The following is an 18,091-nucleotide window of genomic DNA, read 5'->3' as shown; positions in this document are numbered from 1 at the left end:
TGAGTGACAAAAAGACAAAATACCTCCAGAAAGCCACCTGAAGCCCTTTTTCTCATCCAGCAGAGGATGAGGGTGAGAGTTTTTTGCACAGGTCTGTGTCACAGCAGCCCCCAGGATGCTCCCAGCACATGGGGCAAATGGTCCCTGTGCTGCTGGACTTTTGTAGGAACCCTCCAGGGCCTTGTGAGTGCAAAGTCCCTGCTCTGTCCCCTCCCTGCAGCCACAGCTCCCACCCCGCTCCCCCAGCTCAGCTCCTTCCCGCACATGGCACTGGGAGCTCCAGCAGCTGATCCCCTTAATTAGGTCACAAATGGACCACGTGTAAAACACTTGCACCAGCCAGCTCTTCTGAAGGAAAAACATGCAAACCCTGCCACTGGGGTAAAAGCTTGGGAGAGGAAAGATGCCAAAGCTGAAATAACTCTTCAAAACTTTATCCGGAGGAGCCTTGCTTCAGTTTCTGCTCGACAGCTGGGCCCTGCTCCCTGACACTGGAGCTAAGTGGTAGCTTTGCTTTAATTTCCTCTTGCTTCTGCTGCAATGCCAGATTGCTTGGATATTCGTAAACAGAGGGAATTTAATGAAAATTATAATTAGAGCCCTGCGGTGCTCTTGCAGGTCGCCTTTACACTGGGCTGCCTATTTACATTACAAATCAGGCTGGTGTCACTGCAGAGTCTGCAGCAAGAGAGGAGAATTCATTAAAAGGGAAGCACAGGGTGGGTGAGAAATAGGGGAGAGAGAGAAAATGATATTGTTGTTATTAATAATCTAGGAAATTGGGATCTGCCACGGTCTTGCTGCAGCTTTCCTCCTCGAAGGAAACCTCATCCTAATCAACCTGAAGCAGGAGGGGACTCAGCACAGTCACCCAGAGACTTCCATGGCAATTACTGTACAAATGGACCCTTTATTCATAGAGCAAGGCTTTCTCACCTCACCATGACACTGAGAAGTGCTCTTAGCACCTAGCTGTCAATTTGGGGGTGTTAGGAAGAGACAACATGAAGCCAAAGGGATGCAATTCCCCTTATTTTGCAGCTTTCCCTTTCCACCTACCAGCAACTCCATATGATGCTTCTTGCCCCTTGTAATGCCACAGGCAGCAGCTCCTGCTCCTGCTCCTTCCACCAAAGCCCTCCAGCACAGTTGGGGACTCTCTGTCTTCCCATCCATGCAGTGAAATTAGGAATAACAACCTCATTTTACACAGAGGATTGCTGAAGACTTGCAGAAAGGTTCTGTAACATTCCACACCAATAATTCTGCCCCAGCACTAACAGCATCTTCACTACCACTGTGGTTTTTTGGACACACACCTGTCCTTGGTGACAACAAGAGGTGGCATCTTAGGTTGGGAACTTCCCATAGTGACAGCAGCACCAACCCTAACCCCTCACCTTTCCCTTCACTGTCACATTCTCAGCACAGAGGTGAACTCCCCCTGTTCCCTTGCCTGCATCCCCCAGATGAGAAGCTGGAGGCATTTTAGGAGTTGGGCTGCAAACAGGCCAAGTGGTTCGTTTGCATTTCATCCACACTATCATCATATAAAGTGACCCATACTGTGACAGCTGGGTTTTAATCATCACCAGTAACACTGATGTTTGTGCTTTGCACAAAAAAAAAAAAAACAAACAAAACACAAAAATGTGTTTATATCCGTTAAAAAAAAAAAAAGGACAAAATGAAAAATTATAGTTGAAAAAACATGTAGCCATTTTTTCAGCTGAAAAATAGATATCAGTGAAGAAATACTGACCAACTCTCCCCTAATGAATGTTCCAGCAAATTTCCAGGCCTGTCATCAGAGCATGAAATGAAAAAAGAACTGGGAAGAAAATAGCATTTTGGACAAGAAAAACATTTAGCAGTTCAGCTTCTGGTTCCAGTAAAATGCTTCTGACAGGAAGAGTTTTAAATTGGAGCAAACAGGAAAACAATGATTTTGTTCAAAACAGGGACCGTCAGAGGCTTTCGGGGTATTGCAGGAATTTTCCAATAACCACAGTCCCCACAAAGAACTTCCCTCTAAGAAGTGGATAGAAAATGAATCAATCACTATTGATTTTCATCATCTGATTACTTCTCTGGAAGAAAATCAGTCCTACTTAAGCAATTGATTCGTTACCTTAGCAATTACAGGTTAAAAAAATGGCTTTCCTTGCCTCCTCCAAGGCATGCCAACTAGGGATATTGCAGTTTTCCAGCCATTTCAGGAGGCAGAGCCAATTTTATGTGATCAAAGATGAGTTCTGAGCTGTCACCAGCACCCTCGGCATGGTCTCAAAGAGGTGAGGAAGGCTGGGCACCTCCTGGGCTTCTTCCTCAGCTGCACCTCCCAAGAGCAGTGCAGGCTGCAGAGCAGAACTCCAGCTCTATTTTCCTCTAATAAGAGCAAGAAAACAGAGACACACAATGTGCTCAAACAGATTAATCAAGTAAATACCTAAAGAGGGAGCTGGCAGAAAGTTTAGGCGTGATTTGAGGCTGAAGATGTGCTTCCCTCTTTCACGGGTGATGGAGCAATTTGGGAACTGCAGTCTGCTCTGGGCAGTCATGGAAGGGTGAGAGCACAGCTCTGCTGCAAAACATAGTCTGAGTGCTGGGAATCAGGGCTCCAGGGTGGATTTTCTGGGATTCACAGCATGAGAGTGGCTGTGGGGGAAGTCACTGTGGTTTTCTTGTGCCCACTGTCCCCTGCACCACTGTGGTTCCTGCTGTGCTTGAGAGGAGCTCAGCAAAACCAAAGATTCTCATCAGGGATTTACCAGCAATACAGAATCATGCTGAAAACCCACCAAGGTTTACCAAATCCTCCCACTGGCGCTGACAGCATTGACCACCTCACTTTTGGTGCTGCATGGCCTTTGTTTTTGCTCCTCAGCCCAAGTGGATGATGAAATGAGAGCCATGACGTTCACTTTGATGGAGGCGAGCTGCTGGCTTTCCAACAGGGCAAATAGGGATTCAGGGCCTTTTAAAAAGCATTATTTTTAAAGGAAAGCCCTTTTGAGTGAGGGCTAGAATGGGGTTATTTTCTACATGACCAAGCACCAAAAAGAAAGCAGCAGCCCAGTCCATGCTCTTATCACCCTCCCTGAGTCACCCACTGGATAGATTTGTCACAAGGTGAAATAAAAGCAAGTCCTCAATTTATTATCATTTTCTACTTGTCCTCCTTAATGCAGTTCCTGCCAGGATGAGTTTGCTGTGGGAAAATGGAATGAAACCAGGCCTTTCAGTTTGCTGCTAAATGGGACTGGGGGGAGGAGGCTTCCAGGGGGGAGGGAAAATCTTCCTCATTAGAAGGGGAAAATGTGCAACGCAGAGTTTTCATCGGATGCTGCCCAGCCTCCCAATTAGGGTGGCTGGGACAAACAGTGGTGTTATTATATGTAACTGTTTATCCAGTGTCACTCAGCCATGGTTTATTTTATGAGCACAATTTATCTCCTCTGTTGTGTTACCAAATTTGTTTGCATTTTCAGTTCACTCGAGTGTCTCTCTTTCATTGTGCACATCTTTTGGCCTCCCACCAACCAACTCCCCAAGTTTCCAGGAGTGCCACACAATGGCCAGCCCCTCCTGTGCTTCATTTTTCACATGACATTTTTGTCCCCTTATTTCTGTGCTGCCCCTGCCCCTCCCCTGCAGCAGACCCGCAGCTCCTCAATGGCTCATGGTTTATTCAACAGCAAGGCTGAATTTCTCTTTTCCTTCTCTTTTTCCACTTTCCTCTGCTTTTGGAAACAGAAGCTGGTCAATAGATGCCACTCTTGCAGCTCTGGGGAACAATGTTCACTTGCAGCAAATCTTTGTGATCTGGCTCCACAGGGCAAGATTTTGGTGACCCTGTGGGGGCTGAGTCCCAACCAGCAGCTCACCCATGGGGCCCCCACAGACTCTTGTGTCTCCTTCAGCCATGGAAAGGGACAAAGACTTGTCCTCTATTAGCTTGTGACACCAAAGCTTCATCCACACCTCTCCTTGGAGGTGTGGGATGATTCCTCATCCCTGGAGCAATGGCACCTTTGGTTTGCTCCTACTCCAAACTTCCTGCCCATTTCCCCCCGCCAAGTCCTGTGATCTTCTTGCTTGTGGGTCTGGCTGCAAGGATTAGCTAAAATAGAAAAGCTAATCCACATTAATGGACATTCAAATCCTTGCTGCTACATTAAGTAATTTCAAGGAAGTTTAATCTGGCAGAACTCGGAGGCGACTCCAGACAGTGACAACAACATCTTTGCATTGCCTCTTCCTCCAGCCTGGTGACACTGCAGCAGGAAGATGCAGCATTTTCCTCCTTTTTGTAGCAGGACCCTATTTCTGATGGGTTCTGATGAGCTCCCAGCCCTGCCCTGTAGCTGAACCTGGGGTTTACTTCTTCTTCCCCATTGAGCGTGCCAGGATTGGGATTCTGGGATTTCTGATAGAAAACCTGGACAGTGTCTCAGCACCAGACCCTGGGGCTCCATCTGAAATGCCCTTTGTTTAGAGGTTAGTGGCCAAAACTGGGAGTGAGGAATTTTACCTGGCCAAGGGAGGCTTCATGAGGAAAAAAGCTGGCAGCCGTGAAACCTGGGATACGTCTCATGCAAGGAAAGCATCCTACAGGATACTGCCCTAACACCTCCTGTCACTGTGAGCTGCTCTAGAAATTCATTGTACTTGAAATGATTCACTCAAGTATCCATTCAGTCTCAGTTCATGGATTGCAGAGCCTTTATTGCACACCCATATATTTAGCACTGGAGAGTTCTCAGCAGTTCTAACAGCCCTGTCATCTAAGGAACAAAACAAAGAGCCATTATTCATCACAAGGGAGACACAGTCTTTATTGTCTGAAGCCATGGCAGAGTTTTTCTATCACCCTATCTATTCTTTCTCACTGTCACACAACTCAGCTTTAAGCTGTCTCAGTGGCAGCCCTGGAGGTCCAAATCTTTTGCAGCTTCTCCCAGTGAAGTGCCCAGATAATGTTGTGTTGGACTGACCACAGGACTGACCCCAAGCTTGCAGGAGCAGGAGGAGGAACCTTTCCAGAAAAGCTTGAGGTGGACATTCATCTCTGCTAGGTCAGGAGTAAAAGCCAAGCTGGGTTATTTCAAGACATGAGGAAGCACAGCTACAAGGAGAGATGGATGGATGTGAGTTTTGGGCACTGATTACAGCCAGAAGATCTGGGTTTGGCCCTGGCCTGATGGCAGAGCTGTGCTGGCTGTAGGACACATCAAGCTGTGCACATCACCTGTCCCAGCCTCCCAGCAGCCCTCTCAAACAGCGTCAGGGTTTCCTTGCTGGATCTGTGTCCAGCATGCAGCTGGAGGACCCAGCCTGGTTCTCTGGATCTGGACATGTGGGGATTAATACCTTGGGACCTAAGCATGAACCACCCTCCATCCTGCTTAGCATCTGCTTGACTTGCTCTGTGCCTCTGGAAAAAGCAGGCCAGATTTGGAGCCACAAGACCCCCTCAGTGGTGCAGATGAGCCTATTAAATGCAAACAAAGCAGCACCATTCACAGAACCAACTACATCATGGTCTCCTCAGGCTTCAGGAGCATTTGGGGCTGTGCCTGTGTCAGCACAAGGCAGGACAAGGAGCAGAGCAGATCCCTTTGAGAAGTTCTGTGCAGCTCTCACCAGCTGTTTGCAGTAAGGCAAATTCATCCTTCCCTTGGATGTCTCTGCTCAAAATAATGAGATGGGAAACTTGGAGACCCACAATCCTAAAAAATGTCAGACATCTGAAAAAAAGAAAATAATTGCACTTTCCCAGCTTTTAATTTGTTTTAAGGTTGGCAATCACATCTCCAAGCATCCAAGCTCACTTTTCTCCACGTGCTCAGACAGCAAAGGGCACAAAACAGCCTGTGAACTCCCCTCACACTTCTCCCAGCACCCACTCTGCTCCCTGCTGAACAGCCAGCAATCTCCCAGGCTAATTAGCCAAACGGTATTCTGCACATATTTAGCATTTCTGAGTAATTAGGATAATCAGATTTCTCCCCTAATTCTGTACATCCACAATGTAAGCAGGTGTGTTGCCTTTTCCACAATGACATCGCGGGAGTGTTGTCTGCCAGAGCCAGGGGTGCCAGCAGCCTGGCAGAGCCCATGCCCATCTCCCACGTGGGATCTGCTCATGGATTACCAGCAGCCATGGGGAATTGGGAACTGGGTTTGTGTTGGCTGAGCGACCAGCAGCTCAGATATTCATGGAAGTTATCTAAATGCACAGTCCCCAAATCTGGCCAGAGATCCGGATGTTCCCTTCCCCACGCTCGGGGATCAGCTGCGGGAGGTGTTTCGTGCTGCAGTTGAGCAGCAGGTGTTTGGCCCAGAGCCTCAGAGGTGTTTTGGGTTCTGGGGAGGTTCTGGGAGTCGGCCCAAAACTCAGGACTCAGATCTTGGTCATTCTCCACGAGGTTATCAGCCCATGGGCCTGGTCCTTATCTCTGTGAACCTGTGAGCTGGCAACTGCTTATCGGTGGTCTGTGCCACTTCCAAGGTCTCCTGAAATGAATGACCTTAAATGAAGGTCCAAGACAGTCAGACCAGGCCAGCTCTTTCTTGTCCTGCTGAGGTGGGTCTTTGATTCAAGAGATTTTCCTCTAGCCAGCTTCACTCAGTAATCCCTTCTCAGGGAAGCAGAAAAAATTTGTTTGTGTGTTTTTTGTTGTTTTTTTTTAAGTGCCCATGAATATATTCTGGTTCAAGGAGCATTTGGATATGGTCCTTCCACCAAAGTGGGAGTTCTTAAAGGAGTATCAATGATCCAGCATCTCTCAAAGAAGGAAAGGTTGCCCCTAAGCCCCACAGCACAGAGTTACATTCTCCCAAGTATCTGGACCATAGCAGTAATATTAAGCAAAGACCCTGCCACGACGCCTCCACAAAAACACCATCCATCTGCTGAGCTTCAGGTAGAGAAGAAGTTTGCTTGAAGACCTTAGAGTAGAACCCAGTGTACTCTCAACTCAAAGAAGTTTCTAACATGCACAACAATGCTCTTGTTGTAGTACTTTACAATAACATCCAAACTTCCTAAATATGAACAAACCTGAGTAAGGTTAGGACTTAAGATTCCTCCTGATCTCCAAGGGGGTCAACCATGCTGGTAGTGAGATTGACTCTGGTTACTACAGAGGTAATGTTCAAATGGAGCTGGAGATAGACAGTGACAAACTGTTAATTGTGGGGAGCCTGTTTATCCATGATGGATGACCACAGCACTCAGAGCACGCCATGCAAGGCTACACTCAATATTTTATAAGTTGTGTGTGGGTAATAAAATGCTCCATCCCCTTCTTCAGTGTCCTCTAGCTCACCTTCCTGTTCACATGAAATGGTGCTCACAGATTAACTATGCCCAGGGAACAGCACTTAGAAAACAGAAATCAGCACCAAATGCTTTAATGGGTCCAAGGCTGTTGGGAGGGTCACCACAGACACAAGGCAGGTCCCTGGTCCCCTGAGAGGTGTCACAGGAGGCACCTTCCCAGGTTTTGTATATTTGCTGTAACTGTGTATTCATCTGAGCACCTGAATACATTTTTTATAAGGTCTTAGGACTTCAGGAGAAATGGAACTGAACTGTCCTCAGTACTGTTCAATTCTTGCTCTTTCCTCTTTGACCAGTTGGCCAAGTGCTCACCAAGGAAGGACAGAGTGTGTCCTGTATCATTCTGAGCTCAGGTCAGTGATGTCCCAGGTCACGGGGGTGGCACAATGACAGAGCACAGCACATCCAGCCCTCCCACCCCACCACTGGGCACTGGGATGGCTCTGCTGCTGAAAATGGGGACAACCTGTGCTCCACAAACACCAGGGCTGGGCACACATCTGTGTGCTTGCTCACTGGTTCAAAAGAACACAATGAAGATCCTGGTTTACTTGAGTTTTGAGCTTTGGTGGGAAAAAATGAAGGGTTAAAAAAAAAAAAAAAAAAAGGAAATAGGGAAGAAAGCAGATATTTTGCTGGCCAGAGAGAGCCTGGGGAGCAGGTGGGAAGCTGCCTGCAGGGCTGGCCAGTAGCTGAGAGGTGGCAAAGGAAGCTGGCACAGCAAGTCCTGACGTCTGCCCGCCTCGAGCAGGTGATGAAGACAATCTGTTGCCTCAATTCCCACAGTATATTTTCATTAGGCCCAGGCAGATGGCAGCTGAGGTCATCGCTTCCACACCATCATCCTTTCAGCCCAAAGGTGTCAGGGAATCTGACATCTCAATTACTAAACCTGGAATCACCCAAGCAGCACCTGATGGATGATGGGGGAGAGGGGATCAGAAAAGCTGCGTTCCTGATTTCCATGAATTCTCACCTTGGAGAGAAAATCTGGGACATGCACTTCCCTCATAAACAACATATTTGTATCCCATGGTCTGACACAAAAGCAGCTGTGCTAAGAATGAGCCACAGACACCAGGAAAATGGCAATTAAGCCCTTGTGGAAAATAGACCAAAAAGCACCCCTTGGAAAAGACATTTGATGTTAATGAGCTACAGCAAAGTCAAGGGAGGAGATGTTGATCTTGCCCCAGCAGAGATCTGCTGCTTGCTCCTCCATAGTCTGTGAAGCCTCAGAACATAGAGCAAAACAAAACTTCTGTTCCTCACAAGGACACTCAGATATGGGACCAGGGCTTAGCTAAGGCAGGAGGAGCCAGAGCAACACCACCATTGACTTTTCTGTGCTCAAGGTGAGACACAATTCTGACACGCTGGTAAGAAGCAGCAACTCTGCTGAAACATCATCTCAGAGATTTCTGCCAGATACTTCAATCACTTCAGTTTTTCTCCTCCCTATTATTACCACCTACTCTCCTACTATTACTTTACTACTACTGATTCTTGACTTTTTACTCCTGTTAATCCATACTTTTGTAATCCCTACTATTATCCCTGGCAAGAAGAAGATGAAATAAGATTCTGACTCTTACCAAAGATCAATAAACAAATGAAGCAGAAGTTGTTTATTCTTAGTCTGAAATCTCATGAACTCTAAGGTAATATTATGATTCAATGATTACAAAATATCTCAGATTCCAATTTCCACAGGGCATTTATTCACTGAGTTTCCTTCTGCAACAAAAATACCCCAAACCACTGTGAGCAGATGAGTCACTGCAGGAAAGCACCACCCTGAGCAACACCCAAACCTGTGCTTTCCCTTTGAGGATTTTTCTCCTTAAACCCCACCATGAGCTGGGTTTGGGGGACCATAATGATGTCAGAGATATCTGAAAGGTGAGAACATCCAGGGTGCACAACCTCAACGAAAAAAAAAACAACAAACCAACTGCTTTTTGGGGAGACTTTTCAACTGTTTTCAGAAGTATTTTCAAGCTTCTGTAAAAGTTCAAAATATTTGGGGTTTGGCACAATAAACACCCCCATCATTTTTAGCAAGCATTGCTAAATGCTAGGGTATTTTCTTCCTTTTTTGTCCAGAAATGTCATTTTTTCCCTCCTCGTGTTCTTTAGACGGGGAAGGGGTGAAGAATGTGCTGCTTTTGAGACAGAAGTTTCCACTTGGTTAAAAACTCTTTCTACCAAACTGAAACACAGAGACACAACCTGTGCAGTTGGGTGTGCTCATCACATCTACTGTGGGTGGAGCGGGGACAAAGGGAACATTAAATCACAAATTATCCCTGGTTTTGGAGGGTGTTTTAACAAGAAAGGTTTAGTTCTACTGACCTCAGCCCCAACATTTTGTTAATGGGAAAGGCAATGCTACAGCTGGGGCACTTGCTGCTCACTGGATAATATGCATTTTCTTAAGTGCTCTAAAAGCAATGGGCTGATCCAGGGTTTTCCTGGAGGAAAAGAGATCACAATCTGGCCTTTGTTATCCAGTTTGTTCTCCAAGAGTTCATACTTGAGGGCCCCTGGAGCAGATTCTTGGAAGAGCTCCACTTTGCACCCCAGCCAAAATGATCTGAGTTTCCATATATTCTTAGCACACAATGAAGCAACGTCAGCTCCCTTAACCCCACACCAGCCAGAGGGAGAGGGTCCCCATCAGGGAAAACCAGCTCCTTCTCTTCTTCTACTGAGAGGAAAAGAGAAAGCCAAAGGAGCAGAGAGTGACCAGAAAAAATCAGAGTGGTCAACAAATTCTCTGTGTCAGCCGAAATAAAACCCCAGCTCTCCAAGGAGAGTTGACTTCAACACCACGCTGCCCTCAGCTGCTTTTTTGGCTTGGCTTTGGCCAAATTTCATTGCTGGTCTGAGTGGGTTTGGTTAGAGGACACAGTTCCTGTGAGTCATCTGCAATCTCCAGCAGCACCATAGGAAAGGCGGATGTGGGGAGGCAGGAGACCTGGGCACGCCTGAAACACAGACCCCAGACTGCTCCTCCCTTGTTCTTCCTTCTGCTGCAGCGTACTGACTCCAGCTGCTCAGGAAAAATGGGGGAAGAGGGAAAAAATCTCACGAAAAATTCAACTTTTTGTAAGAAAAGCTCCACCGCTCCAAAATTAAAAATGTTTGCCAGCACAGTAAACATTTGCCAGGACATATTTGACTTTTCGCCAAAATATTCTGGCCCAAACTTGGGAGAAAAAGTCAGGATTGTCTATGGAAAGCAGATACTTCTCATGAAAATATTCATTTAGTCAAATCCCCAGGTTTCTACTGAAAGTCAGCTTCAGTGGAAAATGCTGACGAGCTCTATTATTGGCACAGCTTTAATTTTCCTTTGTCTGGAACAGACACGGAGAAGACAGCATCTGTCAAACGCAGTCTTTAGTTTTACATTATTATTTAGCCTGGAATATTGTTCAAGGACTTCAGGATAGGTTTGAGCCATCACATAACTGGGTGCTGTGCACACCAACCAAAGCTGGCCCTTTCCCTGGAGGGGTTAGGATTTAAGCACGAGCCATGGAGAAGATAAACAGCTGGGGAGAGCACAAGGTAATTTTGGAGGGGTCCTGGGCAGCGTGATGAGCAAAGGGACGCTGTGCTTCCCCTTGCACCTGCTCTCCCCCCAAGGCTTTGTGCTCAGCCTCACGGCAGCTGGGCAGGCTCACAGCTCCCCCAGGGCAGCCTGACTCTGCCCTGGCTCCAGAGGCAGCTGCAGAGGAGGGGAGAGACAAGTCCTGCTCTCCTCGCCCAACCTCCAGCCCAAATGATCCCTGGGGTGGAGAGGAGAAAGCTGAGCAAGTAATTCCTGCAGCCCTCAGACACTGCAATCCTGTCTCCTCCTCACCATGGAGAGGGACACGCTCTGCCACCCTGCCTCTTGCAGCCCACGTGTGCTGAGGGATGGAGTCAGACAAGCAGGATCACAGAATCCAGGTTTGGCTTGGAAGAGACCTCAGATCATCTCACTCCAGCCCCCTGCCAGGGCAGGGACACCTTCCACTGTCCCAGGCTGCTCCAGGCTCCATCCAACCTGGCCTTGGACACTTCCAGGGATGGGGCAGCCACAGCTTCTCAGGGTCTCACCACCCTCACAGGGGAGAATTTCTTCCCAAAATCTAATTTAAACCTGCTCTCTTTCAATTTAAAGCTATTTCTCCTTGTCCTATCACCACATGCCCTTGTTAAAAATACCTTTATTCCAATTATTTTAACTTACACTGCATTTTTGCCCAGATCCATCTTTTCCATGGCATCCCACTGCCAGTCTGCCACACTCCCCTTCTGCCCTCACTCCTCACATGCCCTGCATCATTTTATGCCTCAATCAAACCAATACAAGCACTTCAGGAGAGTAGTGAGAGAAGGATCTGTGCTGGTTTCAAAGAGCTTCCAGAATTGGTATCCTCTTCTGTAAGAGATTAAAAAGGAATCACTAAGAAAGGAGCAAGGCAGAAAGAGAGCATGAGGAAATAAATAAATAAATGGATAAATAAATAAATAAATAAATGTATATAGTTACTTTTGGTTAGTCTCAATGTGCAGTCCCATCCCAGGGCGCCTTGTTCTGTGCTCATTTGAAGTATTAGTCACTTTTTCCATTAGAAGCTGTTATTCTAGGGGGATTTATAATGTATCTGTAAAATTGTCTCCAGGCTTTGCTTGGCATCTGAGCTCTCAATCCATGGACAGAATGTAAAGAAACTACAGTTGATGATTTATAGGGACATGGCACAGGGAGCCAGGGAATTTTTCCATGCTCAGTGGAAATAAATTCACATCGTGCCTCCGGTGCACAGGCACTTACTGCTCCAGAAAATTCACCAGTTGGGTGCAATCTCACACTGGCCGAGAGGAAAGCAGCAAATCAATGATTATTTCATATCTCCCTGCCTGAGACCCAGCCCTGCTCTGTGGCTCCTCACCAGGACCCACCCAGCCCAATGGTGGGTGTGACAGCCTCACTCCATTCGGGTTCAGAAATCCTGCCCTTAGCAAACCTTTTTCAATTCTAATTCCTACATGGGGCATTTCTTTACCCACTACAGAGGCTCCCTGACAGAGAACCTCATGATTTTTTTCCTGGGGAGGCCTATGGCTCATTTAAACTGCTCTTGTTTCTTAATACGCATCTGCCCAAAGGTTGGGAGGGATGAGGAAGGGCTGGTGATCTGATACAGGTGGCAACAGCTCCTGGATGGCAGAGGTGTTTGGGCAAAGCGAGAATGGGGAGGTGAGAACCTTTGGGAATCACAAACCCTGGAAAAACACCCCAACACTTTGCTGATGGTCCTTCTCCTTGCCATCCATGGCTGAGGATAAACCCTTTTGCAGGGCAGCCCTGACCTGGGCCAACTTTCACCCAAACTGCTGCTGGAGGTAGGGCTGGACTGGGAAAAATGGAAGGATTAGGGACAGGGATGCACACCAGGACAGAGGAAGGGAGAGCCAGAACCTTCTTGCAGCTTCCCTGCAGCACTGCTCAGCAAAGCACCGAGCGTAACGTGGACGCTTCAAGGAAACAATAATCTAAAATTGGAGCACGGCAAATTATTTATTCAAACTACAGCCTTCCCTCCCCCCTTGATTAGCAAACCGCTGGGGAGTCAGCCCTGATTTTCTTCAGACAGATGCAAACGCTCTCCTCCTCTCCCTGTGCCACGGGGCTCAGCCCGTGGGGGCTGAGGAGCTCGTTGGTATTCGCATTGTGCAGCAGCTCCTTCAATTCACACGCTGTTCTGCTCTCCGGCTGGAGCACAAACTTTTTCTTTGGGAGCCCACACTGCAAATGATGAATTTGTTTGTTTTCTGCCTTTTTTTTTTTTTTTTCCCCCCCCAGGAAAACATTTAGACTGCAGTGTGCAAACTCTCCCCACACGCTCACTCAACTACTTGCACCTAATAATAAAACAATCTATATGAAGCATTGCAACTCACATCACTGAGTCGAGTTTTTTTGGGGGTTGTTCATGTTTCCATTCATCATTTATATAAAAAGCCGTGTGAAGCTCTGAGGAACAGACAAGAGAACACGTAGCAGATCTCAGGAGTGTGCTGTAGAAGTGAAGTGGGAGATCCCAGCACCAAAATCCTCTCCCCACTTAACTCAGAGGCAAAACGTCCACACAAGAGCCAAAATTTCACCCCTGGGACTTGGGCAGTGGGAGACCCAGAGCTTGGCAACAAACAGGGAAGGCTGTGAAGGGTTCAAAGTATCAGATGAAGCTGAGCAGAGACATGAGAGGAACAAAGGAAGTTCACGTCATTATAATTTATTGATGATCTTGGCCTGATTGCTTCAGTGTTTTGTCTTAGCAGAGCCCACCCTGGGCAGCAGCGAGTCCTGCACGTCACTCGGCCGTGCGGATGTGGAAGTGATGTGATGATTTACAGACAAAGTTTGCTTAATTAAATAATCAAGTAAATAACAAAGCACCATCAAAGCTGGATCTCACCCTCACCCAAGCTCTTGCTGGGAACTGGCCAGGATCTCCTGACCTCACCCCCACCAGAGCACAGCTCCAGAAATTCCCTCACCATAGTTCACATTTTTCCAGCTCTACCAATTCACCCAGCAAGCGCCATGGGAAATCGCTACAGCTTGAGGCATCCAAACTTGCTGAAGAATGAGCCAAACTGATTCTTTTCTTCAAGGAGGAGGGTCTTAGGGAAAATAAAATGCTGGGGGTTCTTTGTCCCCGTATCTTGGATACAAGAAAACTCCCACGCTTGTCAGAAATCAGAGCAGCACCAGCAGCTCATGGCTTTTTCTTTTTTTCTTTTTCTTTTTCTCATTCCCTCCCTTTTATTTTCCCCCAGTGTGTGAGTGTGTGCTTAGAGCAGATGACATAGTGATGGGTTTAAGAGACAGTGAGCGCTGAGACACCAATTTCTAACGCAATACAGGGTGCAGCTTCTTTCCTATGTGATCACGGGTGAAAAATCAAAAGAAATAATCCAGGAGACTAAATACACTCCCCAGCCATTCAACTCGCTCATAAATATGCTGAGCAAGATGCTTTGTGCAAGAAAACCCCATCACTCCTATTCTGTATTTTGTTTAACGATGAGTCAAATCCTCCACATTCACCTTCCAATTTTGCTAGTCTGGGTTCACAGGGGTGCATTCCCACCCTCTTCCCTTGCAATTTTAGGCCGCTGGGTATCATTTCAAAACTAGCAGGTTCCCAGTTTTCCTCTCCCATCTTCAGTCCTGCTCCCTAACTCTTTGCAAGAAAAGAAACATTGTCACAGCACCAAACTCCAAAACAAAGAGTTTTAACTAAACTCACACCTTGGCACCAGCAAACTATTCAAAAGAACTTCGCAGGAAGCCTGCCCTTTCCTGCGCGCTGCTAACGCTCCAAAATAAAGCAAATTTGGGACACGGCAATGAAATTAAAACCCTAGATGCTGTCATTTCCTTTTTAAGGCTGGAGGAGCCCTGGAGCCCATTAGCTATTGACAAGAAGGGGACCCTCCAGATCCAGGCTGGATGAGCAGACACTCAGGGAACAACCAGACCTTTGTTTACCATCAATGCAGATGTCATAAGGACCAGGAACCCGCACCCGCCAAGGACCGACCCGTGCCTACCAGGGACCGCACTCTCCGCACACTGGGAAGTTTATTCCTACATAAATACATCCGTATTAACAGGCACATTCTATCTAAGCACTTCATCCCGAGGAGGTTTGAAATAATTCCGTCCGAGCCAGCACAGACCCCAGCAGGGTGGGATGCGGGAGACCAGGGCGGGATGCGGGTGGACCTCTCCGTGAAAGAGGCTGAAGGCACCGGTGGGTTTATTATGCACGTATGAAGTTTGCTTCGGGTTGCAACATCGCCACCGAGCCGCCGGGACTCCTCTCAAAGAGTAATTATTTTCTTCTTTATTTCAGTTGTATTTTATAAACACCAACTTATTCATTGAAAACTACTTTTTCCCCCTTTCTTTTTTTTTTTTTTTTTTTTTTTTTTTTTAGTTCTAAGCACCGGTAAATCCCATTTGGCACGGCACAGCGTCCCCGGTGCGCAGCCCGACATCCCTCCACCTTGCTGCTCCGAGCCGAAGTTGCGGCGGAGCGCAGCCCTGCCCGGGGCAGCGGGCACCGGGGCGCTTTTGTTCGCGGCCCCGTCCCGGGCAGCCGAACCCGCAGGTCCCCGCGGTCCCCCCGATGCCGAGCGCCTCCACTCACCAGCTGCAAAGTGCAGAGGAAGATGAGGGTGCAGCGGCCGGTGCAGCATCCCATGGTCCCCGAGCGGCGGGGCAGGGCAGGGGCAGCCCGCTGGCCGCCGCCCTGGGGCTCCGCTCCGCTCGGCGCCCGCGGAGGTCGCTCGGTGTCGCTCGGTCGGTGCCGGCTGCCGGAGCCCCTCCGGGAGCCGGGGAGGAGGCGAGCGGGGCCACAGCTTAAAAGGGCAACGCTCCGGCGGCGCTGCCGTCCCGCAGGCTGGGCGGGCTGGCGGGGCGGGGGCTGCCGCCAACGCCGGGATGCGCCCCCCGGGCCGCCGCAGGCGCGCTGGGATGCTCCGGCCCCGGCCCCGGCCCTCCCCCGGGAGGCGGGGGCAGCTCCGATTCCCCGGACGGGGCAGCCCCTTGTTTTCCTCTTGGTCGGACGCGGGAGTGGGCGGTCAGTGCCGGGGCTGGCCAGGTGTGCGTGCAGAACACGCGGTCTGTGCAGCTCCTCTCCTCTTCCCACATATGCGCCCCCGTGCAGGTGATGTGGAGCTCCTCTCCTCTTCCCACTCGGTCTGTGGAGCTCCTCTCCTCTTCCCACTCGGTCTGTGGAGCTCCTCTCCTCTTCCCACACGGTCTGTGGAAGCTCCTCTCCTCTTCCCACATATTTTCCCCCGTGCAGGTACTGGCATGTTCACCCTGAGCATTATGAAGCACCAAAGTAACCTAAAATGCAATGGTTTTTCTCATAATTTTTTTAAATATTTTTCTTTTTTTTTTGTCAGAGTGGATGCGCATGGGAAACAAACTCCTAAAGGGTGATAAGATACGGGATTCTTTAAAATGCACGTTTATTGGTATTTTACAGTGTACCCAGGCTTGAGAAGGAATCCCAGCTGACTGGGAGCAGAGGGATGTAGGAGAGCATCACTCTACTTCCAAAAGTGCTTCTATCTGAGCACCTTGTACGCACCACTCGCTGTACCCTGCAGCTGCAGAAAAGCCAGGCAGTAGACTTTAATTTTGAACAGCAGAGCAAGGCCACAAACACACAACCATCTCCTTTACGTGCCCGAGTCCTTCCCATTGCCTCCCCTGCCGAAGGAGAAGCAGGATCCCGAAGGCACGGCTCTGCCAGCCACCCTGTGCACACATTTGTGGCCGGCCTGAGGAGCAGGTCTCACACCACACACTGTGAGTGGGACAGACTTGCTGCTCAGCTCAGCACAACAGGATAAGAAGCTTTGGGACAGCCTCATCTGGTGACAAGGTCGTCTCTTTGCAATCTCCGGTGGCTCTGGAGTCTGCACAACAGTTTGTTCTGTCGCCTCTGGCTGTCCCTTCTTCCTCTGAAGCAAGTTAGGGTTTCATTTCTGCCTCCCAGGCAGGGTGTGACTCCCCACCAGCAGTGATCAGCCCCACTTCCAGTTTAAATAAGCACGGCCTGCTGCTCCTTGCAGAGGGGTGAGAAGGAGGTGGCAGCTGAAATCAGAGCAGCTCTATCATTTCACTCGAGGAAAGCACTGCCTGCCTATATCCGAAGGAAGCAGTATTGGTCCTCAAGTGCTAGGAATGTTTAAAACCTTTTATTAACAACATTATTGTTATTCACATCAGCCACAGTGAGAAACAGAACAAACAAACAAAGTCTGAATACCTGAGATTAGAAGGCAGACTCTGAATTGATCACAAACCCTTCTGGTTTTAAATTGTAAAATATATTGATTATCTGACCTGTCCACTGTACATAACCAAGCCATCAATTAATGCAGTCAGGTACAATAAAACACATTTTATTATAGGTGAAAGGAAAACACGCAGAGAGAAAGCACCCAGAGAATAAACCAATTTATTTCACCCAGAAAACTGTGGACTGAGGAAGCTTTGGCAGTATTCACATTCCCCAGAAGATGGATTCTGAATGGAAAAGGCAACGGAGCAAAGATCAGTTTATTTTTTCATGAATGCAGATAACATTCCTTACAAACTGCACAGGGAGGTCTCACTCTGCACTGTAGGGTCAGGCAACTGACATCAGAATTAGAAGAGGAGCTCAAGTTGGCCAAAAGCAGCCTGGGGTTAGGCTGGACTTGTTACATGCTCAGGAAACTGCTGGGAACAGCAGGGGAAAGCTGGGATACAGCCATGAACGTTAGAACCTGGCTTTTGTGCCAGTTCTTAAGGTTTTCTGCATCTCTTGTTCCACCTCCTGCTTCTAAAAACCTCCTGTAGGCATTGCTATTTTCCAGCTCAGTTGTACTGCAAAGGAGACACAGTGTGAAACAGCAAAAGGTATTGCTGCTGAAGGGCTAAGCTTGACAGAAATAGGATTTTTTCCACCTGCACTTTTATCTTGATAAGCTGTGCAGAAAGCAAGCATGGCTTGGCCAGGACTCCACATGCCTGTGAAGGAAAACAGACTTTCCTGAGTTTTTTAAGGGTGAGGCCACAGGAATAACACAACCTGTATTTCAAAGAGAGACTTAAAACTCCCAGAGTCTGATATTATAATCTTAATTGATATGATTTCTTACCTGTGTATA

General features: G+C 48.0%; 1 protein-coding gene across 3 annotated transcripts in view; it reads right to left on the bottom strand.

Moving 5' to 3' along the window:
* The window catches only part of NKAIN4 (sodium/potassium transporting ATPase interacting 4), a 51,085-nt gene extending 35,246 nt beyond the window's left edge, over positions 1 to 15,839 (bottom strand). For all 3 annotated transcript variants that reach the window (XR_002465169.4, XM_021527252.4, XM_021527254.4), the window contains exon 1: positions 15,571 to 15,839. Coding sequence is in view for 2 of the 3 variants with exons in the window: in XM_021527252.4 (XP_021382927.1) it covers positions 15,571 to 15,624 (54 nt within the window). In the remaining variant the exon portion in view is untranslated. The remainder of the gene's footprint in view (positions 1 to 15,570) is intronic.
* Between the last annotated feature and the right edge of the window lie 2,252 nt (positions 15,840 to 18,091).

Source organism: Lonchura striata, chromosome 20 (assembly GCF_050655825.1).
Source record: "Lonchura striata isolate lonStrDom1 chromosome 20, ASM5065582v1, whole genome shotgun sequence".
Taxonomy (NCBI): domain Eukaryota; kingdom Metazoa; phylum Chordata; class Aves; order Passeriformes; family Estrildidae; genus Lonchura; species Lonchura striata.
This window is presented reverse-complemented; position numbering and strand designations above follow the sequence as displayed.